General features: G+C 33.3%; 2 protein-coding genes across 2 annotated transcripts; one reads left to right on the top strand and one right to left on the bottom strand.

The window, feature by feature from the left end:
* Positions 1-730: 730 nt before the first annotated feature.
* On the bottom strand, positions 731-1,483 carry LOC111989537 (uncharacterized). The gene has a single exon (XM_024021331.1). The coding sequence runs from the start codon at positions 1,481-1,483 to the stop codon at positions 731-733; it is 753 nt and encodes a 250-aa protein (XP_023877099.1).
* A 13,744-nt stretch (positions 1,484-15,227) lies between these two features.
* LOC111989506 (kinesin-like protein KIN-14U) lies at positions 15,228-19,102 on the top strand. The gene is given in 11 exon segments (XM_065775343.1): positions 15,228-15,470; positions 15,576-15,659; positions 16,431-16,592; positions 16,694-16,783; positions 16,786-16,799; positions 16,877-17,061; positions 17,140-17,304; positions 17,396-17,614; positions 17,814-17,851; positions 18,136-18,263; positions 18,347-19,102. Coding segments are annotated over 11 exon segments (1,872 nt in total). The 5' UTR covers positions 15,228-15,298; the 3' UTR covers positions 18,962-19,102.
* The last annotated feature ends 5,792 nt before the right edge of the window (positions 19,103-24,894 follow it).

Here is a 24,894-nt window from a genome sequence, read left to right as displayed (position 1 = left end):
CTGCTGTTGCTTTAGTAAAGCATATAATTTTGGTAGTGAATGTGTTAATTTGGTTAGAAGAAATTCCTTCTCACATTGCCAGATTTGTAGGGCAGGATGGGTAATGTAAAAGTGTACTTTTATCAATGAAAGCTATCTGTTCTATTCATGAAAAAATGCCCACTTCTCCAATCATCAATGAAAGCTATCTATTCTATCCAAAAAATGTGTAATTTTATTACATATAAGAAATTTCTTCTTAATTTCTTCCTATTTTTTTTCCGCATGGAATTCAGGTAAATCAAACCTTGAAACTGAAGTTGAGACGTGACATTAATTAATTTATAACAGAAGCACAGATTAATCCTGAATTCAAATAATACCATAAATAAAAATTAAACACTTTTTTTTTTTTTTTTTTTTTTAACTAGAAAGAATAATATCAAAAACAATTACTGGGAAACATGATAAGCATGCATGCGCAGGAAGCACTCAGCTCTTACATGTTGGTATTTCAATCTGAACTTCGGCATTTGGTTCATGACTTATCGATCTCTTAGGAAACACTCAAAGGAAAAAGAAGAAGAAGAGAGAAATAATAACAATCTAAAACTTGAGAAGACTTTAACCTACTGTCTCTTTTTGATGATTCAATTAGTTACAATAATATGGAAAGGGATTCGAATCATGATTCTCTTAATAAATAAAGTAGATCAGGCTATATCACTAAGCTACAAAGCTCTTGACCAAACTACCGCCTCTTGACCTTGCACTTTCTTGGTCTGCCCAAAAATCTTCCCACACTCGTATTTGATGGAACACCAACCATAACATCCTCACATATAATGTTCAATTTCATTTTATCCATTGTAGAAAACCATCTAGTCCAAATATTGACTTTCATCTTAAGGTCAAACTTGACCACCCCAGTATTCTTCTCTGCAATGATATCCTCCATTACTCTATGCTCCACATACATTGAAGAAGTATCAAGCTTCACCTTAATTGCTCTTTGGTCCTTTCTAGGCTGAACAAACGGCTCAATAGAATTGCCTGAGAGGAATTTGCTTTTGTAGAACAAAGACAAGTCAAAAAGACTGTAATAGAAACTATTATGATAAGGGTTTCTTAGCAACAAATAAAAATCCCACTTGGAAGTTATATAAGAGCCTGAAATGTTAAAGGGACATACAAAGACTGCATAAACTTGCAAATTTGGACGAGGGGCATTCCCAAAATAAATTCCTAGGACAGTAGCAATGATAACAACAATAATCAAAATCAAAATCAACATGCAAAACCAATGAACACCAATTTTGTCACCCAGGGTGTTAGGCTTGGGTTTAGTATCAATGGCTGGTGGAAGTGTTTGGGGTAGTGCAACTTCAAGATTATTAGGATTGGAGTTAGTATCATTGGCTTCTGGTTGTGGAGGAAGAATTTGCCACATGCAAACACAATCAGCAGGTGGGGAAGAAAGATGAAAATCGTTGTGGCTAGCCATGCCTAAGGGTTCTTTGTAATGAGTTAATTTCTTACACACACAATAAGAAAGAGAGAGAGAGGAGAAGCTAGCAAGTTTATTTGTCTCTGTGAAAATAATTTATCAATTTGGTTTTTATATCCTTCTAGTTGAGAAAGAATCCACATGTTATAAGCACATTTATTCCATATGATCGATATGTGCCTTAAGGGATTATTTCATTTGAGTCTCCAATATTCCTTCAAGGCTTTATTTATGACTCTGCATGCCTACTTGTCTTATTCACATTGTACACCTTTGAAACAAAAAATCAACTCTACACATGCTTTCAGTAATAACTCTATAGGTAGACATCCTTAAGGATAATTATAATTAAGAACATGGACAACTTCAATAATATTGTTGTTAGCAAAGGAAAAGACAGAAAACTAAAATGAAGTTAATCATGACCAATATCTGATCCATTTATAACAAGAAAATCAAGCAGTATATGCATCATCTATAAATATAGGGTCTATTTATGTACATTGAGCATCAGAATATTGTTCTTATTCTCTACATAAATTTGGCCAAAGCTTCAGATTTCTTTCTCTTTCTAAGGTTTATTGGGTTGTCGTTGGATGCTTGGAGATTAGCAACTTGTTTGCAGTTCACTGTTCACATGCCAAATGATTTTCTGGAAGTACATCTTTGCATTTTAAATTTTTAATAGATTTCGTATTCAATTAATTTGACCACTGATTAAGAAGCCATGATTTTATTTTTATTGTCTGAATCTAGAAATCATACTGTCATAGTAGGCCTGTTTGTAGGTTTAAACAGAGACATGAAAGAAAAGTGCGCAATTTTTTTCTCATGAATCATATTCATAACCATCGCAAGATAATTGGTAACGGGGTATCTATTCTTTGAACTTTTAAACGAATGATAGACTTTTTACTAAAAAAAAATGAATGATAGACTTTGATTCTGATTTTGTTAGCCTAAATGTGGGGTGATCTTTAGGATAGATGCTAAATTATGACTAATAAATATTTTTTTATTTTGATTATTATTTATGTTTCCTTGATTCCACCTATATATTATAATGGTAAAAAGATTTATTGGTTAGGTGTTTAGATTTTAAATGGGCTTGAAATAGTTTTAAATTGAATCAAAACTCAGCATAAATTTAGAGTAGATCTAAAATAAAACTTGGGAGACTTGGACACAAAATTAGAATAGAATATTAGTTAAATTATATGCAAGGACAAACCCAAAATTTCATGCTGAGGGCAGAGTATAAGCAAAAATTATAAATAAATAAACATTCATATAGTATTAATATGGTTTGAGTTAGTTTGGGCTAAAGTTTTGAAAGAAAATGGCCCAGTTAAAAAAGACAAAATATAGCTGTTTTTTTAGCCAAGAGAGGTCCAGACTATCTTAGGCCCCTCCCTCTCTGATTATGTATCATGAATAACTTCTAAATTCAATAATTATGATCATATGTGATGTGTCTCTTAAATTTTTATGTGATTTTGGATATAGGGCATATTTGTTACTATTGTTTAAACAACAGTTTTCAATGTTTAAACAATATTACCCGTATTTTTACACACTTTTTCACCTACACATATTTTCAAAAAATATAAACAATGTTACTAGAAATCTCTTACAAAACAAATTCATATTTTCAAAAACAAATGTTCTCCTTTCTCTTTATCCAAACATAATTTGTAAACTCCAGCATATGCGAAAAAAGCATAACATATATATGATTGCTATATTAGATAAATACCTGACATGTGATTCTACTACGGTATCTAGACTATAGAGATGTGTCGAGTATAATTCTACTAATTTAGCCATGGTACTTCTACTAAAAAAAAAAAAAAAAAGGCACGGTAGTTATCTATTATTATAGATTAGATAAATTCTCATTCATAAATCCAAAAAAATCTATTTCACAAACCAGAAGATCCCTTCTCAACACACACAACAAATAGTCCTTTCACAAACCCAAATATCCCTTCTCAACAGATACAGCAAATGAGTTTTTCAAATTTGTCAAAAATCATAAACAAATAAAATAAACCCAAGATTAGCTTCAGATCCTCTTCAAATTCAATCCCAAGATAGAGAGGGTGAGATGAGAAAGTGAGGAGGAGAGGAAAACGTGGGCCTTTAGATCTGCTGGAAACCCATACCACACACCACATACGACCCAAAAACTGACCCACCACCTTGCTGAACCCACCACTGATGAACCTTACCGATCCCACCACCTGTGAACGCCGAACCCATTGACTAGGAGGATCTTACCAACTTGATAGCCGCGGCGGCGGCGGCGGCGGCGATTAAAGGAGATGAACGGTGGGAGCTTTGGCCAAGGGGTACGGAGAGAGAGAGAGAGTGAGATCAAGAAACGGAAGTTTGAGGTGTAAGAATCTGAGATGGTTTTGATTAGAGGTGAAGTGATGTTGGAGGTGAGAGGGAGGAAGTTTGAGATTAGAGGAATCTAATGAGAATTTGATGAGAATTTGAGATTAGAGAGGGTTGTAAAATCCATTCACATTTTTTAAAATATTTTATTTTATTTTTAAAATTGACAAATTTAAAAAGAAAATGATTTTGATTTTAAATTCATTATAATTGCTGACATGGGCTTTTTAAATGTCAATTAAAATTTATTATTATTATTTTAATTTAGATGCTGACATGGAAAGCCATGTGGTTTATGTGGCATTATTTTATTATATTTAACTTATGCCGTTTGCCAGCTGTGCAAATTCCATCTCTGATGTAACGGCAAAAATGAGACGTGTTTTCCAGGATAGGGCTAAAAGCGGTGAAAAAAAAGTTATGGACCAAAATGGAAAAGGGTGAAAATGTAGCGACTAAAATGTGGTTTTCGCCTCTATTCAATTGCAGGTCTATTTTGCCTCGGTTCTGTAATAGGAGAAATGAATATATGTTGATAGTTGATAATTAAAAAATATATATATTTAAAAGGCCTTTGCAAAACTTTTTTTTTTTTTGTTACTTGTACATCAGTAACTCTTAATTGAATCTGAAATACATTCTAGAGTATCATACCAAGATTTGAGTATGCTGTATTGTCTCAAAAGAATGCAATGCACTTGAAAGCATGANAAATGTTCTCCTTTCTCTTTATCCAAACATAATTTGTAAACTCCAGCATATGCGAAAAAAGCATAACATATATATGATTGCTATATTAGATAAATACCTGACATGTGATTCTACTACGGTATCTAGACTATAGAGATGTGTCGAGTATAATTCTACTAATTTAGCCATGGTACTTCTACTAAAAAAAAAAAAAAAAAGGCACGGTAGTTATCTATTATTATAGATTAGATTATTTTATCACTTTTCAAAACTTGTGAATATATATATATATATATATTTTTTTTTAAATAATTGACACTGGTTTTATTGTTTCATAAATTTCAAAAACAATTTATGTAATAATAAGTTCATCTCCATGAATATCATATGAAAAACACTCTAAAGTGCTCATTACATGTGTTCGCTAAAAAAGTGATGTAAAAAGAAAAAGAAAAATTATTTGATAAACTGTAGTTTTCTTTTTTAATTTGTAAGTTGGATGAACACATTTATAGTATTGCATAGAAAGTTAATAAATTATAATTTAGTTTTTTTTTCCTCTATATTTTTTAGTTTAAATTCATGAATATGTATGTAAAATTATTTAAAACAAAATTGAACAGCAACATTGAGTTTCATAGAAGAGCTTAAAAGTTCAACTAAAGGTCTGTTTAGTTGGAGAGATAAAAAAGTGGGAGAATAGAAAATTAAAAGGGGGTGAAAAATTGGATCCTCTTCAAATTCAATCCCAAGATAGAGAGGGTGAGATGAGAAAGTAAGGAGGAGAGGAAAACGCGGGCCTTCAGATCTACTGGAAACCCATAACACACACCTCATACGACCCAAAAACTGACCCACCACCGATGAATCTTATCGATCCCAGCACCTGTGAACCTTGCCGAACCCACCACCTGTGAACCTTGCCGAACCCATTGACTAGGAGGATCTGACCAACTTGATAGCTGCGGTGGCGGCGGCGATTAAAGGAGATGAACGGTGGGAGCTTCGGCCAAGGGGTACGAAGAGAGAGAGTGAGATCAAGAAACAGAAGTTTGAGGTGTAAGAATTTGAGATGGTTTTGATTAGAGGTGAAGCGATGTTGGAGGTGAGAGGGAGGAAGTTCGAGATTAGAGGTATCTGATGAGAATTTGAGATTAGAGAGAGTTGTAAAATCTATTCATATTTTTTAAAATATTTTATTTTATTTTTAAAATTGACAAATTTAAAAAGAAAATGGTTTTGATTTTAAATTCATTATAATTGCTGACATGGACTTTTTAAATGTCAATTAAAATTTATTATTATTATTTTAATTTAGATGTTGACATGGAAAGTCACATAGTTTATGTGGCATTATTTTATTATATTTAACTTATGCTGTTTGCCAGTTGTGCAAATTCCATCTCTGATGTAACAGTAGGGACAAAAATGAGACGCGTTTTCTAGGATAGGGACTAAAAGCAGTAAAAAAAAAAGTTAGGGACCAAAATCAATAAGGGTGAAAATATAGAGACTAAAATGTAGTTTTTGCCTAAAATAAATAAATAAATAAAAAGTGCACAAGAAATTCAAGAACTCAAAATTGTTTTCTATAAAACCAAAAAAAAAAAAAACTGCAGGAAAAAAAGAAGAAGAAACCAATAATGCATTAATGCCTAAAAAAATCAAAAACCCAAAACTAATGGGAAAAAAAAAAAAGAGGGAGGAATGAATAGCACATATCTATAAAAAAACAAAAAAAAAATAAAAAAAAACCTAATGAAGAAAGGGTTGTCAACGTCGGGAAGAGGGAAAGTATTTTTCTAGAAAGAGTACGGAAAAATTAAAAGAAACAATGGCCAAAAAAAAAATAAATAAATAAAATAGGCTGCACGTTGGTAGTGGACAAGTTTTGGTAGGCTAAGAGACAAAATAGTTGAGCCTTACCATTTTTCTCTTCTCCTTTTCCTCCCTACCTAACAGCCCTCCCATCCATTTTCTCCCTACAAGTTTTGGTAAGCCAGTGGAAGGATAGTGTCGCTGTCAGGTAAAAGTTGAGTTTATAGTTCACGTATCACAAAATGGTCTTTGTTGACTGCAACTGTTGGACATTTCTATACAACATAACCAAGCCCAAAGGCCCAAAATCTAAAATCTAATATTTTATTCTTATAAAAAAAATCTAATATTTTATTTTTGGAAGGTCGTGAATTTCATATTGAATACATAAGAGCATCCGCAGCTGGGCATGGATATGCCAAATGTAAGATTGATTTAGCATAAAAGTCTCAAAAACACCTAGCATTTGGAGTTGTAAACCTTCAGAATTGTAAAATTTTTTACAATTTTAATAAGATGCTACTGTAGCACAATCCTATTTCTAAAAATTATTTTTTAATTGTCTCTCTCCTCTCTCTCTCTCTCTCGTTATTTCCTTTTCTTTTCTTTATCTTCCTTCTCTCTCATTCAGCTTTCCTCTCTTCAAACTCAACCCCATAGCCACCACACCATGGCCTGACCCATTGTCACCGGCCATGGCAAGCCACCACCCAGTCATTATTTTTCTTCTCTCTCTTGTTGCAGATCAGTGTGGTGGCGTGGAGATCGGCGTTTGGGGTTTGGCGCAGAGATCGGTGTTTGGGTGTGGTGTGGAGATCGGCATTGGGCGTAGAGATAGGCGTTGGGCGTGGGATGTGGAGGTCGCCGTTGGGCGTGGGATGTTGAGATCGCCGTTGGGCATGGAGATCGCCGTTGCGCATATGGAGATCGGTGTTGGGCGTTGGGTGTGGAGATCGGCGCAAAGATCGGTTTATGGGTTTTGTTCATTTATGGTGCAAGTTTCTCATTTATGGGTCTGATTTTGCTGGGTATTTGTTGGTCATTTGTGGGTTTTGTTTTGGCTGTGGTGGGTGATGGGCAGTGAAGCAGAGGTAGTTTGTTTGTGTTTTGTAGCCTTTTTGGATGGTGGAGGTGGTGGTGGTTTCAGTGGAAGAGAGACAGAGGAAGAGAGTTAAAAATTGGTGGGTTTTGTTTTGGCCGTGGTGGGTGATGGGCAATGAAACAGGGGCAGTTTGTTTGTGTTTTGTAACCTTTTTGGATGGTGGAGGTGGTGGTGGTTTCAGTGGAAGAGAGTTAAAAATTTGTGGATTTTGTTTTGGCGGTGGTGGGTGATGGGCAGTGAAGCAGGGGTAGTTTGTTTGTGTTTTGTAGCCTTTTTGGATGGTGGAGGTGGTGGTGGTTTCAGTGGAAGAGAGACAGAGGAAGAGAGTTAAAAATCAGAGAGAGGAGAGAGATGAGAGAGAATAGATATGGATTTGGGATATATTATTTTATTGGGTAGATATATTATTTTAAAGAGTAGAATAAGAAAATAAAAGATGGGATGTTGGGTATATTGTAAAATTGGATGGTATAATTGATAAAGTAACTTTTTGAGATGGTAAAATAGGATAGGATAGGATTTCCGGCTGCAGATGCTCTATCATCAATTAATATCCTCATCAAAAGTTTCATACTTTTTTGTATATACTATATAGGACCAGGTTCTAGTTTTCTTAGCAAGGAAAAGATTAATAAAATAAAGAATCAGCATACTAAGTGTTGGTTTTACATGATTATATTTGTTAATTTATTTTACTATTTAGCTTATTTTTGATATTATTTATAGGTTCTATTATACTTTTTGGTATTATTCATGAGTCTTATTATACTATTTCATCAAACTTTTACTTTTATTTACATACAGTACTTTTAACAAAAAAATTTCAGTTTCAGCAAAATAAGCCAATCACAAACAGCTCTTAAAATACTAGATTTATGTTATTTTCTTATTTCAATTTTGTATTATTTAAATTTAGATGAGCATTTAATTAAAAAAAAAAACTCATTCATATTCCCACCGCCGTCACCACCAACTTTGCTGAAATGGCTATCCATCGATGCCATTAATGCCTCCAGTTACTGTCAATCGTTGCTGCCAAGCTAATGCCAGCGGTCACTGTCCTCTTCAATTTCAAACCAATTTCACAGCTACCGACGAAACCCACCACTTTGTCCCTCTCAAACCCAAGAAAGACCATTTTGTTGTATAGAAAATGGTCTTTGTTATACATTTCTATACAACATAACCATGCGCATGCCCAAAGGCCCAAAATCTAAAATCTAATATTTTGTTCTTATAAAAATATATATATATATATATATATTTTTGGAAGGTCGTGAATTTCATATTGAATACATAACATCAATTAATTCCCTCATCAATTAATTCATACTTTTTTGTATATAGATTTTTTTTTTTTTTTTTAGCCATGGTACTTCTACTCAAAAAAAAAAAAAAAAAAAAAAGGCACGGTACTTATCTATCATTAAAGATTAGATTATTTTATCACTTTTCAAAACTTGTGAATATATATATATTTTTAAAATAATTAACACTGGTTTTATTGTTTCATCAAATTTCAAAAACAATTTATGTAATAATAAGTTCATCTCCATGATTATCATATGTAAAACACTCTAAAGTGCTCATTACATGTGTTCGCTAAATAAAGTGATGTAAAAAAAAAAAAAATTTATTTGATAAACTGTAGTTTTCTTTTTTAATTTGTAAGTTGGATGAACACATTTATAGTATTGCACATAAAGTTAATAAATTATAATTTTTTTCCTCTATATTTTTTAGTTTAAATTCATGAATATGTATGTAAAAATATTTAAAAAAAAAAATTGAACGGCAACATTGAGTTTCATAGAAGAGCTTAAAAGTTCAACTAAGAATTTGTTTGGTTGGGGAAATAGAAAAGTGAGAAGATAGAAAATTAAAAGGGGTGAAAAAATTGGAGGATAGAAAATATTTTAGTTTCCTTCGTTTGTTTTTGTTTGGAGGTAAAGGTGTGCCATGAACCTTCCAACTTGCCAAAATTGACCCGACCTAATGAAGGAAACTAAAAGATTTTCTATGGTTGGTTTTCAAGGGTTGGTGGATTAGGTTAGGTTATGAATTTTTTTTTTTTAACAGTGGGTTGGGTTGGTTATAAGATTCACAAATCCCAACCCAACCCACCTATATTTATTATATATTTAAATTTTGAAAAATATATTATACAATTTTGTTATTTACTTTTTTGGCCCCTCTTCCTAAATAAAACTCAAACCCTAAATTCTCCTCATATAATTTGTATTTGTTTGATGTTATGCTCATTATTATTTGATTATAAATTTATTCTTTTTTTGTGGTGCTGTTGTTCTAATACTCAATTTAATAATAATAATAATTAAAAAAAAGCTTACCAACCTGTGGGTCCAACCAGACCCAATTGGATTCATGTGGGTTGGGTTGGACCCCTATGATGGGTTGAATGTTTTTTAACCAATCATGGTGGGTTGGGTTGAAAAGATTCCTCACCCCAACTCATTCACACCCTTAGTTGGAAGAGTGGAAAAGTAGATGGTTGAAAAACTTTTTTGTTTGATTGAGAAGAAAAATGGGAAGATAGAAAATGTTTGTATAAATTTACAATCATATTCATATTAAATAAATAAAAAAACACTTTTTATATTTTTATTAATATATATATGAATGGACACTTCATTTATAAAATAAAGGCAAAAACCATATTTTCGTCCCAACATTTTCACATGATTCCCACTTTGGTCCCTAACTTTTTTTTCCACCGCTTTTAGTCCCTATCCTAGAAAACGCGTCTCATTTTTGTCTCTACCGTTACATCATAGATGGAATTTGCTCAGCTGGCAAACGGAATGCACGGTTGGCATATGGAGTGATTACATGGCCACCACATCAGCATTTTAAATATTAAAAAAAGCTACGTTAGAAAAAATTAAAACAAAATTCTAAACATGTGATTTTTAAAACCAAATCAAATCAAATAATTAAAATAAAATTTTCTTTTCCTTTTATTATTTTCTTCAGAAGAACATATTCATATGTGGTTTTTGTGTTCTTCCCCAAGAACATAATTGTTCATATTCATGTTCTTAGCAAATTAATTCTTAGTTTCTTTTCATTTATCTGTCTTTCTTGTACTTTCTTTAAAGCCAAACACATCAAAACTCAGATCAATAACAGTTAAATAAAATAAAATTTAATTAAGCATTTTCTTGGCAACGTCAATCTCAAGATCTGAACATTTTTCTCACCTAATTGGTAATCCATAAAATTCTCATTCCTTTTTCACAAACCCAACAAATTCTCATTCATAAACCCAAAAAAATCCCTTTCACAAACCCAGAAGATCCCTTCTCAACACACATAGCAAATAGTCCTTTCACAAACCCACAAACCTAGAATATCCCTTCTCAACAGATACAGCAAATGAGTTTTTCAAATTTGTCAAAAATTAGAAACAAATAAAATAAACCCAAGATCAGCTTCAGATCCTCTTCAAATTCAATCCCAAGATAAAGAGGGTGAGATGAGAAAGTGAGGAGGAGAGGAAAACGTGGGCCTTCAGATCTGCTGGAAACCCCTACCACACACCACATATGACCCAAAAACTGACGCACCATTGATGAACCTTACCGATCCTACCACCTGTGAACCTTGCTGAACCCATTGACTAGGAGGATCTTACCAACTTGATAGCTGCGGTGGCAGCGGTGATTAAAGGAGATGAACGGTGGGAGCTTCGGCCAAGGGGTACGGAAAGAGAGAGTGAGATCAAGAAATGACAATTTGAGGTGTAAGAATCTGAGATGGTTTTGATTAGAGGTGAAGTGATGTTGGAGGTGAGAGGGAGGAAGTTCGAGATTAGAGGTATCTGATGAGAATTTGATGAGAATATGAGATTAGAGAGAGTTGTAAAATCTATTCATATTTTTTAAAATATTTTATTTTATTTTTAAAATTGACAAATTTAAAAAGAAAATGGTTTTGATTTTAAATTCATTATAATTGCTGACATGGACTTTTTAAATGTCAATTAAAATTTTTTATTATTATTTTAATTTAGATGCTGACATGGAAAGCCACATGGTTGATGTGGCATTATTTTATTATATTTAACTTATGCTGTTTGCTAGTTGTGCAAATTTCATTTCTGATGTAACGGTAGGGACAAAAATGAGATGCATTTTTCAAGATAGAAACTAAAAGCGGTGGAAAAAAAAGTTAAGGATCAAAATGGAAAATGGTGAAAATATAGAGATTAAAATGTAGTTTTCGCCTAAAATAAATAAATAACTAAAAAGTGCACAAGAAATTCAAGAACTCAAAATTGTTTTCTATAAAACCTTTTTTTTTTTTTTTTTTGCTAACGAAGAAAGGGTTGTCAACGTCGGGAAGCAGGAAAGTATTTTTCTAGAAAGAGTACGGAAAAATTAAAAGAAACAATGACCGAAAAAATAAAATAATAATAAAATAGGCTGCACGTTGGTAGTGGACAAGTTTTGGTAGGCTAAGAGACAAAATAGTTGAGCCTTACCATTTTTCTCTTCTCCTTTTCCTCCCTACCAAACAGCCCTCCCATCCGTTTCCTCCCTACAAGTTTTGGTAAGCCAGTGGAAGGATAGTGTCGCTGTCAGGTAAAAGTTGAGTTTATAGTTCACGCATCACAAAATGGTCTTTGTTGACTACAACTGTTGGACATTTCTATACAAACATAACCAAGCCCAAAGGCCCAAAATCTAAAATCTAATATTTTATTTTTGGAAGTTCGTGAATTTCATATTGAATACATAACATCAATTAATTGCCTCATCAAAAGTTTCATACTTTTTTGTATATACTATATAGGACCAGGTTCTAGTTTTCTTAGGAAGGAAAAGATTAATAAAATAAAGAATCAGCATATTAAGTGTTGGTTTGACATGATTATTTTTGTCAATTTATTTTATTATTTAATTTATTTTTGCTACTATTTATAGGTTCTATTGCACTTTTTGATACTATTCATGAGTCTTATTATACTATTTCATTCAACTTTTACTTTTATTTACATACAGTACTTTTAACAAAAAATTTTCAGTTTCAGTAAAATATGGCGATCACAAACCACTCTTAAAATACTAGATTTATGTTATTTTCTTATTTCAATTTTGTATTATTTAAATTTAGATGAGCATTTAATTAAAAAAAAACTCATTCATATTCCCACCGCCGTCACCACCAACTTTGCCGAAATGGCTATCCATCGATGCCATTAATGCCTCCAGTTACTGTCAATCGTTGCTGCCAAGCTAATACCACCGGTCACTGTCCTCTTCAATTTCAAACCAATTTCACAGCTACCGACAAAACTCACCACTTTGTCCCTCTCAAACCCAAGAAAGACCATTTTGTTGTATAGAAAATGGTCTTTGTTATACATTTCTATACAACATAACCATGCGCATGCCCAAAGGCCCAAAATCTAAAATCTAATATTTTGTTCTTATAAAAATATATATATATATATATATATTTTTGGAAGGTCGTGAATTTCATATTGAATACATAACATCAATTAATTCCCTCATCAATTAATTCATACTTTTTTGTATATAGATTTTTTTTTTTTTTTTTATGCGCATGCCCAAAGGCCCAAAATCTAAAATCTAATATTTTGTTCTTATAAAAATATATATATATATATATATATTTTTGGAAGGTCGTGAATTTCATATTGAATACATAACATCAATTAATTCCCTCATCAATTAATTCATACTTTTTTGTATATAGATTTTTTTTTTTTTTTTGATTGATTGTATATAGGTTCTAGTTTTCTCAGAAAGGAAAAGATTAATAAAATAAAGATTCAGCATACTAAAAGATTCTTGTTGCTTTATGAAGGTTCCAACAAAGTAAATCCACAAGCAGAATAATTTGAAATTTCAAATTCCAACACCCAATAGTCACTCTCCAGTCTCTTCTCTACTCTTTACCCGCCATTATTACAACTTTACCGTTAACGGCAAGCAAGTCTTCCATGTTCCATCTCGGTAAAACAGTTAAAAAAATAAATTAACTGATAAAGAACAATCTCCCATGTACTAAAACATAGGGTCCACCCCTCAATCTCCCCCAATTGTATCTCGCCACATCAGCATATGAATTATTGTTCCACCACGTGTCAAGACTTTAACCAATGGTTTTAAAGTAGTACAAGAATCCATGTTCTCAATTCCTTCAACCCAAAGTACCCTCTTTTTTTTTTTTTTTTTTGAGAAGCTAACCCAAAGTACCTAAAAAAAAAAAACTACCAAAATTGGTCAATGTGACCAAAAAGCACATCTTTTTCACTTTTAATTTCACTGTTACCCCTCCGCTCCTCACGCTCCACCTTGAAAAACAAAACTTTACAGTTCGGTTTGAGATCTGGACCAACCAAAATAGATTCTTACACTCAAGTATTTTTTTATTATGATCAATGCGATAAAAGTTAGTAGTTAAGTTGATAAATTCTTCTTTGTTCTTATTTAACGTGCAGCTTCCAGTTAGGTGAACTGTAAAAATCTTATGAGCGGTAGTTTGAAATTATCACCAAATTTTTTGTCATAATGTGATAAAGTATAATTAGTGAAAATTACTCAGAGTCTATCACATTAGAGTTATGACAGATACTATTTTTTTTTACTTGCTATTAACCTTAGAAAAGTTTAGAGTCACAGAATTTTTCGCCAAAGTATGATTAATGAAAAAAAATAATTTTATTAGTGAGTGATAATTAACCGCTCACCATATTAAAATTATAATAAAAAATTGAAAGAATAATTTGTGGCCTGAAACTAGTGGGCACCTCCTGTTTATTATTAGCAATCTCTGGTCGTGAAAATTTTTGTGATTTTAGATATTTTTTTTTTATTGACTTTTGTGTCACCCTTAACTGTACAGGAACTTTCACCTTCTAATCTGGGCCCTTAAGTGTTCAATCATTGAAAATAACTAATACCCACATGCCTTTTTCTTCTGGCTTCCCGGATTTCCTAAGGTTGTCTTTGAAAATCTGTGCTCAGTTTTTGACTTCTTCTTGTTCTCTAGCTTGATTTCTTCTGGGTTTTCAAGAAAAATAGTTTTCTTTTGTGCCACTCAATTATGTAGCTACTGTAACTTTGTTTCAGCTACAAAGTCACTCTCTTTGCATCCTTATCTCCAGTTCTAGTTCTCATCTTGTAAAAAAGTTTCTTTACCTTCTAGAATTTGTAAAGCCATTTCTTTTTAGTTCCAGGTACTTTGAGTGTGGGTTATTACTCTGATACATAAACTTCGATTTGTTTTCTTCTTTTATTTAAGGTGTTTCTGGTTGTCAAGGTTGAGGTTTTCATGTGGGTCAGTCAAAGTTGAATATGTTGGGTTAAATAGCTGATCTCATGCTAACAAAGTTAGTGATGATAGCTTCTTCTTGTCCTTGTTTTAAGGTGTAAAAAAATTGTCTCCCTTGTTGTCTTTATATGGGTCAGTCATAAATTTTGTTGAGGTCATTGGAGATAGATTTTCTTTTCTTGTCTATTTTTAAGAAATAACTTAAGTCATTGTGATAAATTTTTGTTATTTATGGATTTTGTGCATAAGAGTATATTTAGATTTTAGCTTCATCCATTACCTATAAAGAAAAAGAGAGAGTAAAAAAAGATTTGCTTCATTTGTGCTTTAGTTGGAGCATTGTACGGCCAAAAAAGGTTCTTTGTGTTTCAAATTCTGCATTTTTTTTGGAAAAGGTTTGAGTGGTTGATTGCTTTGTTGGGCTAAGAAATGTTCATTCCACTGAGGAAGAACAGATCCCATTGCCTTCAGAGAAGGTAATGGAGTCCTTGAAATCATCCCCAATGGGATCAAACCAAGATTCCCTTGATGGGTTCTCACCAGTTTCTGAATTGCACGATTCACCATCCATTCCTGTCATCTGTACCGATGTCAATGTTGTCCCTGAGCAAGAAAAGCATGAGCTTGAGCAGTCAATACTGAATCTAGAAGGTAGGATTCTGAATCACATTTGAAGCTACCTGAGTTTGTTGCTTTGATTTCAAGCAGTAGTGGTCTTGCCATAATGTTAATATCTTTCATGAATTGGTTCATTAGGGGAAGTTGCACGGTTGAGGCTGAAGGGGAAATCATTGGCTGAGAAACGGAGAGAAGCGTTGAATAAGATATTAGATATCAAAGGTAATGGTCTTGGTTGGCTTAATCATATGGAATANTCTATTTTTAAGAAATAACTTAAGTCATTGTGATAAATTTTTGTTATTTATGGATTTTGTGCATAAGAGTATATTTAGATTTTAGCTTCATCCATTACCTATAAAGAAAAAGAGAGAGTAAAAAAAGATTTGCTTCATTTGTGCTTTAGTTGGAGCATTGTACGGCCAAAAAAGGTTCTTTGTGTTTCAAATTCTGCATTTTTTTTGGAAAAGGTTTGAGTGGTTGATTGCTTTGTTGGGCTAAGAAATGTTCATTTCCACTGAGGAAGAACAGATCCCATTGCCTTCAGAGAAGGTAATGGAGTCCTTGAAATCATCCCCAATGGGATCAAACCAAGATCCCTTGATGGGTTCTCACCAGTTTCTGAATTGCACGATTCACCATCCATTCCTGTCATCTGTACCGATGTCAATGTTGTCCCTGAGCAAGAAAAGCATGAGCTTGAGCAGTCAATACTGAATCTAGAAGGTAGGATTCTGAATCACATTTGAAGCTACCTGAGTTTGTTGCTTTGATTTCAAGCAGTAGTGGTCTTGCCATAATGTTAATATCTTTCATGAATTGGTTCATTAGGGGAAGTTGCACGGTTGAGGCTGAAGGGGAAATCATTGGCTGAGAAACGGAGAGAAGCGTTGAATAAGATATTAGATATCAAAGGTAATGGTCTTGGTTGGCTTAATCATATGGAATGTTCTTTGTTTTCCTTCTAATATAAGAATTGAGTTCAATTTTCAGGTAGCGTTCGGGTATTTTGTCGAGTTCGACCAGTGCTTTTGACAGACAAGAAAAGAAATCATGAACCCATTTCAGCTGGATCGGAGAAGATTGCGGTTAAGTTGGCTGGAACAAGGAAAGAATTCGAATTTGATAAAGTGTTTCAACAAGAAACAAGCCAAGGTTAGTGTTAAATGTCAATGTACATGTTAAGTTCTGATTATACTTTGAAAAAATTAATGCCAGTTGCAATAAGAGTCTATCCTGTTTCAAAATTTTTGTAGAGGATGTTTTTGCTGAGGTGGAACCAATCCTCAAATCTGCACTTGATGGACATAATGTGTGTGTTTTCGCCTACGGTCAAACTGGTACAGGAAGACATTTACCATGGTCAGTAATTGAAATTTGGATTTAGTTAATAATTCTTTCATGTGGTTGAACAATGATGGACTGAAATGAATCTACAGGATGGCACAGATGAGAAACCAGGAATTCTTCCTCGAGCTCTGAATGAGCTCTTCCATCAAGCCTCTTTTGATAACTTGTGTTCTTTATCATTTTCGATGAGCATGTTGGAGGTTTACATGGGTCATGTTCGAGATCTGCTGGCTCCAAAACCACTCTATAGAGCATATGAAGCTCTAACAAGATGGTATTATATTCAACCCAATGAATATATATTCATCACGCAGAAATTTGCTTGTTATGATTTTGACTAACTCTACTACAGCAACCTCAACATTCAAACAGATTCAAAGGGATCGGTGGAAATTGAGGGTCTCACGGATGTTCCAATTCCAGATATTGCAAAGGCCAGATGGTGGTATACTAAGGGGAGACGTGTTAGATCCACTGCTTGGACTAATGTGAACGAGGCATCTAGCAGGTCACACTGGTGGGTTATGGATCTAGTTATATTTTTTAGATAGTTTGATGGATTATTTTGGTTTGATAATTACGTTATCTGCTTAGCTTTATATATCTAGCTTAACGAGGATCACCATTTATCGACGTGGGGATGCTTTGGAAGCTAAAGCACCAGTAAGCAAACTGTGGATGGTTGATCTAGGAGGAAGCGAGCGCTTATTGAAAACAGGAGCCACTGGACTAACACTTGATGAAGGAAGAGCCATAAATCTCTCTCTTTCAGCTTTAGGTGATGTTATTGCAGCTTTGAGGAAGAGGAAGGCACATGTTCCTTACAGGCAAGTCCTGTTTGATTCTCAGCTTTAGTTACGTACTCATTCTTGTTAGATAAGCTAGCAGTGGTCCCTAAGTTTGAAATTGCTAGACGTGGGCTTTAAGTTTCTAACTACTAGCAGATAAGCCCTTTAAGGTGTTCCTTTTCCCTACCAATTGTACTGTAACCTGGCTCAGTTTTATTATCTGTTTCTTTGGTTGCAGAAATAGCAAGCTAACTCAACTTCTCAAGGATTCCTTAGGTAATATACTGCTTTCTTCTATTTACCATCTTCATAACATTTGAAACAATGCACTAGTTTTGAATCTTTTGATACCATTTCTGAATGAGATTATTCTTTAGCTTGATTGAGATCCTAAAATTATGATTGATCAAATCTAGTTGCTTTCTAGGTTGATGAATCCACTATAAACCATGCATTTATGATAATAACAAAAATAAATAAATAAAAATAAACAAAAATTTATTTTTATGTGAAGTTACAACATCCTCGTTGAAAAAATGTTTTACAATCAATTGCTACAGGTGATCACTCGAAAGTTTTAATGCTTGTGCATGTAAGTCCGTGTGAAACTGATGTTCCAGAGACCATCTGCTCTTTGAGCTTTGCTAAGAGAGCAAGAGGAATAGAGTCCAATAGAGAACTTCCAGAGGTGTGCTTCTCAAATTCTTTGAAACTGTTGGTTTCTTCGGTAACACATTTTCATGCGCGATATTTGTATCTATGCCTATATAGGAATTGAAAAGGCAAAGAGAAAAAAGGATCACGTTGCTTGAAGAAGACATAAGAGAAGCTGAAGAAGAATGCCAGAAAGTTAGGAATCAAATACACAAGGCTGAAATTCTGTTGAGTGAAAACAAAGGGCTATTCTCAACTACTTATGGTCTTCTTGAAGAAGAAGAAGCCAAGATCCCCATAAGCCCCAAAGTAGATTTGAAAGAAGCTATTGGAATACCTCAAACAACCAAGAAAAATATTAAACGAATTCGTTCCAAGTCTCAGCCTCGTTTCATGACTTCCACTGCGGCCAGTCGTGAAAGGCACAGTGCTGTAGAAAAAGAGATTGTTGGAAGAGCAAGAAGTTTTAGATCAGTGACAAGAAGTTCAAACCAGTTTTCACCTTCCCAATCACTTAGTTATTCAGAACCTCGTTTCAGGGCAATTTTACAAAGCTCAAGTAGAAAATCTCGATATGCTGAGACAAAAACTCTCCCTGGAGACAGTCCCAAATGCAATGGCTCAGATTTGAAGGTGGACTCCTTGCCAAGAAACAAGATTGTCACTTCATCAGATCCAAATTTGAGAGTTACAATTTGTCGTCATAGAAGAAGGATGTCTGATCTAATCTAAGCATGAAAAATGAGTGTTTACTGATCTTCTAATGTTATAACTTATAATTGTATAATGTGTGCATGTGTGTATTGTTTTTGGTTCACATTCTTTTATCTGGGAAAGTTTATAGTGGGTGGTGATGTGTGTTACATATGGTAATAGGTTGGTTTGCTGGGGCTTTGTCGTCATAGAAGAAGGATGTCTGATCTAATCTAAGCATGAAAAATGAGTGTTTACTGATCTTCTAATGTTATAACTTATAATTGTATAATGTGTGCATGTGTGTATTGTTTTTGGTTCACATTCTTTTATCTGGGAAAGTTTATAGTGGGTGGTGATGTGTGTTACATATGGTAATAGGTTGGTTTGCTGGGGCTTGCTGCCTTTGGATCTCTGAAGTTATTTTTTTTTGTGATCCTTGTAATCTGGTTGAGTCCTGTTAATTATTTGTTAACATGATTTTGTAGCCCTTATTGGGCAAGTAAACTTTGTTTGAAGTTTGTTAACATAATTGTATGGAAATGACTTTTGACATATTGTCCTAAAAGCACATATTGAAAGTTATCTTTGTAAAACTAGCTATCATTTTGTTCCCAAACTTTTTTGTTTTATTATGTATTCACTTTGTCAAACTACCTTTAATTAACTTGTCTTTTCTCTCTTATCCAATATCAAACTTCGGCTCTTTGCGTCTCTCTTTTATGTTTGATTACTCCCTGGCTTATGGATTCTTTATCTTCCTATAAACCTCTTTCGTGATATGTGATTTGTTGAGCTTCATGGCATGCTTGCTCCTCTAGCAGGCTAGTTATGATGTGGTGTTCTTTTTCGTATTTTGAACAAGCTAGATGATGTGGTTTTTGATAGATGCTTTGGACTAACAGATTCCATGATAATTGCGTCGAAAAAACCAGTTGGTTTTGGTGAAAGCGTGACTGAAACTTGTATCCCTTATTGACTTTATCAAATGAGATAATTAGAATCCATTGATGTGATTAGTTATATGAATGAAATTAAGAGAAAAGTTAACAGATAGCCTAGCTCCGCTTGAGATGAGGGAATGGGAAGTTCATTCATTTGTTTGCGAATTTAAGTGGGAGAAAATGGAATGGGTAGGAGAGAACACTCATTCCTTTCTATTCTCTTAAAACCTCAAATTTTCATTACCCCTGAAATTAGGAGAAATGGAAGGGAATAGAATTAGATTTAACTAGTCGCTAATCTGTGCTATGCATGGGAGAACTACTTAAAGAGATTTTTTAAAAATTAAACTAATATTTTTCAATGAATTTTTTCTCTCAATCTCTCACTTAGTAATAATCTTACCCCTTAATGTTTGAATGTTATCAAGTTTATAATTTTCTCCAATATTTTATTTGTCCTTGCAAATGTATATTAATACAAAAAACATAAAAAAAATTTCATTGTAAGAAGACTTCTATTATAATGTTGCATTTTTTGTTTTTATGATTAAAGTTCTAATGTACTAAAAATACAAATTATGTTGATGGCCTAGTATGCCTAAATGCACATGAAAAAGAAAAAAAAAAAGGGAAAAGAAAAGGAAATAGACAAGGGGAATCTAAACCAAAAGGCACAAATCATGAAGATGACTTAAACTAATGCATAAGTGTGTACATCGCAAGAGTCAATTTCGTATTAGAGACGATTTTGGTTTACCTAAGGGAATGATATATATCAAAATTATCACTATATATATATATATATATATAACACACTAAACTAATTATTTTACAAAATGCTAAAGATACAACAAATTAATAACAAAACATTTTGTGGATTGATGTGACAATAATTATGATTGGTAAATGGCATTATCATAATAAATAATAAACAAATATCAAATATTTTTTTTTAATGGTGACATTAGTTTCTAGAGGTTAAGTGATGAAATTTGTTATATCTTTAGCATCATTTATATATTTTTTTACCCTAACTATCCTACTAATATTTTTTTAGCCTTTCTTTTATTCTCATCCACTTATTCTCTCAAACTTTTAACGTTTTTTTCTTTTTCTTTTTTTCCTTTCTTTTAAACTCCTCCACATGCTATCGTCTTCAGTCAATTTTTATTTTTTATTTTTTTAAATCCTCCACATGTTCCACTGGGGTTATTCCAGCATGAAAGGCCATAGTTGTAATAAAAGATGCCAACATCATCAATGCATGTTGATGCTTAATTATTGGCCTCTCTGAACTCTCTTTCATGGTTAGTGTTGAGGTTAGAGATTTAGTTATCCAAGGAACTTTTGTTGGAGCCCATTAATTCATGTACAATTGGATGTATAGTATATCTTTTACACTTAAAGCCCCAGCACCTTGAAGAATTTCCCCAATCTCCATATCCCTCAAATCTCTGGGTCTCTGTATCAGAATGTCTAAAGTTGTAGGACCAGTGCAACCAAATTTGAAAAAGAAAAAGAAATAGAGAGAAGCGGTCACAGAGAGAAACATATCTGAGGCAGAGAAGAAACGAAGAAATAGAAGATGGAGGAACACATATAGTAAGCGAAGAAAAAGAAACTAACGGCAGTAGAGAAAACACAGAATAAAAAGAGAAGCGACTGAGATAGGAGAGATAGCCCATACTTCTTCTAATAGATTAGGCTTGAGATAAATAGAAGAGATTGTATTTGCACCCAGGAGAAGTTGGGACAAAAAGTGACAGAGCGGGAGGGCTTCCGGCTAGGAACAAAGACAGAGATTTGAGAGTCCAAAGAGGAGAGGAAGAGAGGAAGAGTGCAATTACGGTTTTTTTATTTTATTTTTTAATATTTTGCTGGGTGAAAAATTGTAGGAGTTTCAGAGGTTTCGATTATATATATATATATATATATATAGATGATTTTTTTACTAAAACTCCCAAAATACCCATATATATTCAACCCTTTATTTTAAAATAGGAGTATAATAGTAATATTGTTATAAAATGATTCCATTCCATTCCCTCCATGTTGCTCCCAAACAGGATTACTTACATTCCATTCATTTTCATTCCTTTCCATTCCTTTATTTTAAAACATCCAATTAAGGTTACTTAATTCTATTCTATTCCCTTATGATCATTTCATTCCATTCCATTCCATGCCCTTATGAACTCCCAAGCAGAGCCTAAGGGTATTTGTGAGGACTCAATTTGTGCTTGACCCTGAGTACAAATGAGTTTTTAGCCCAATCAAGCCCAAACAATAAATTTGTAGAGAGTGGGTTAAAGGTTTAGGCGCTGGCCGTCATTCACCAAGCATGAACTCTCTTTCATTAAGAAACACTTAGAGTTAATTTACAACTGGGGGAATGCTCCTCGGCCCATGGCCGAGGAGCCCCTTTTCTTCTCTTTTTTCTCCCCCTTTTTCTTTACTTTACTTGCTTTTCTTATATAGTCTTCATCTTCCTATCTCCTTCTTCCATCTGTTGATCATCCATTCGCTTCCCTTCTGGCCATCCGTCTCATCAGAGGCCTTATCGGTACTCAAGTGGTTCACTTTGATCAATGTTACCCTGCTAAGGGGTTATATCCCCATTAATGCGGCCAGAGGGGTTAGGTGAATGCATTAAGTGTGAATGTGAAGCTTGCTCTGGGCTTGTCCCCTCCAAAAATTATCCTTAGTATGCCGAGGACGAAGAGGTCCTCGGCGTGGGTCAAAAAAAGAGGCTTTGTCTAACTTAGTCTTGGCTGGTCAATCCTCCTCGGCGTTGGCCTTGGGCCTACTACGTGATGGGCTGTGGCTGTCAGGCCCACGGGCCCCACAGTATTTATTTAAAAACTATTTTTAAAAAATTTATTTGGAAAAAAAAAAAGTATTGATTTTTTTATAGCTTTTTATATATATATATATATATATAAAGAGAGAGAGAGAGAGAGATGATTTTTTTACTAAAACTCCCAAAATACCCATATATATTCAACCCTTTATTTTAAAATAGGGGTCTAACAGTAATATTGTTATAAAATGATTCTATTCCATTCCCTCCATGTTGCTCCCAAACAGAATTACTTACATTCCATTCATTTTCATTCATTTCCATTCTTTTATTTTTAAACATCCAATTAAGGTTACTTAATTCCATTCTATTCCATTCCTTTATGATCATTTCATTTCATTCCCTTATGAACTCCCAAGCGGAGCCTAAGGGTATTCATTTAAAAATTATTTTAAAAAAATTTATTTGGAAAAAAAAAGTATTGATTTTTTTTATAGCTTTTTTATATTTTTCATAAAAGTTGTGTTAAAATTTTCTTAAAATAATTTATTAACAATTGCCATAAAAGCACCTGTTAACATGACCTTAAAATTAATAACTATTTGATATCCGTCTTTGTTTATTACCTTATTTTTTAAATTATATGTATAATTTCTTTTTCTTGTTTGTTATTGTTAGGGTTTTGGCTCTAGTAGTCACAATATTAACCAATTCTTAGTCAAGTAATTAATTAGATTAATTATGTTTTAGATCTAGATTGAATAACATTACACAAACAAGAATCACATGAGACACCAAATTGATGACCTAGGAAAACTAATGAAACAAACCATTTCACAGTATAAACCTAAAGGGATCAAATTGTCAAACCTCAAGACAGCAAATCCACTAGAATAGTATAGAAGTTTACCTCATGTAGTACTTACTAACATGACTACAAGTAGTTCCCAGATCCATGGACTGTTCTATACTAATTTGTTGCACACAAACTCTTAGATTGTGACTCTAAGATCTAATCTCAAAGATTTGTCCAGTAACATCTTTTGTATGCACATAGGTCTTCGATTGATGCTTTAAGAAAGCTTGGAAAATTCTAGATTTGTGTACAAAACACTACTCTCTTGTATATGTAAAAACATGGTCTAGGGTTTGTATATGTAGTGTATTTGAGTTGCACAAAACCCTACATCCAACAGTAAAAAAAAAAAAAAAAACTATTGAATACCCAATCTAGCGTAGTCTTGATTGGTCGAGACATATAGTTCGACCGGTTGAGTCAAATGACTCTCAACCTATCGTAGTTGAAATACAGCACAATAGCTGTCCAGTTTCTACATTCTTGAGTCTTCAACCTATCGAGCTGTAGTTGAAATATAACACAACAACTGTCTAGTTTCTACATTCTTGAGTCTTCTATTGTTTTTAACCTGATTTGTCTTGATCAATTGTATAGCCCGTTGCCAAATAACTAGACAAACTTAGTTCTAAAAATTACAATGGTTTGTGATTAGCCAACCTAAAAATATGGACCTAACAGTTATCTACAAACAATTTCAAAAAAAAAAAAAGAAGTTATCTACAAACTTTTTAGGGATAATTACACTTTACTTACCTGTGGTTTGCCTCTAATTCTATGTGCCTATTCGTGGTTTCTATTTTGACACTTTACCCACCCGAGGTTCAGTCCGTTATTGCTCCGTAACCCACCTCCCTGTCTGCCGTTACTCTAACACTTTTTCTTTCAAAATCAAAACACAAAATGGATCAAACACTCCTCTCCAGCAAAACACGCTCATCCACATTTGCTCACCCACCTGAGAGCTTAGATGCTACAATGTTACCCACCACCTTATTTATTAGACCGAAAATCATTTGGGTTTTCATTTGGACAAACACTTCTTGTTGTTTAATTAATGTATATTGGCAAATTTTGTATTACTGGGTTTTGCTGTCAAAGCAGTAGGAGAAAGTATGTAAACCATTACTGAGTGAGCTACTCCAAAAATTTGGTGCTTGACCCAACAGATTTTGTATTCTTATTAAATTTTGTATTCTAATGTTTGGTAAATAATGCAATGATTTCATCTTTGAATTGTTTTCAAGAGCCATTAACAATAGGAAGGAAAATTGGTTTCAAACATAAGTTTGGAGCATAAATTTGCAAGAAGATTCCAAGAATTCAGAACTTAGCAACTTTTCTAACATTCTTTGTATTATTCTTTTATGCA

This window comes from Quercus suber, unplaced genomic scaffold, assembly GCF_002906115.3.
Source record: "Quercus suber isolate HL8 unplaced genomic scaffold, Cork oak 2.0 scaffold_109, whole genome shotgun sequence".
NCBI lineage: Eukaryota > Viridiplantae > Streptophyta > Magnoliopsida > Fagales > Fagaceae > Quercus > Quercus suber.
Note: the sequence above shows the minus strand (reverse complement) of the source record. Positions and strands in the feature narration are given on the sequence as shown.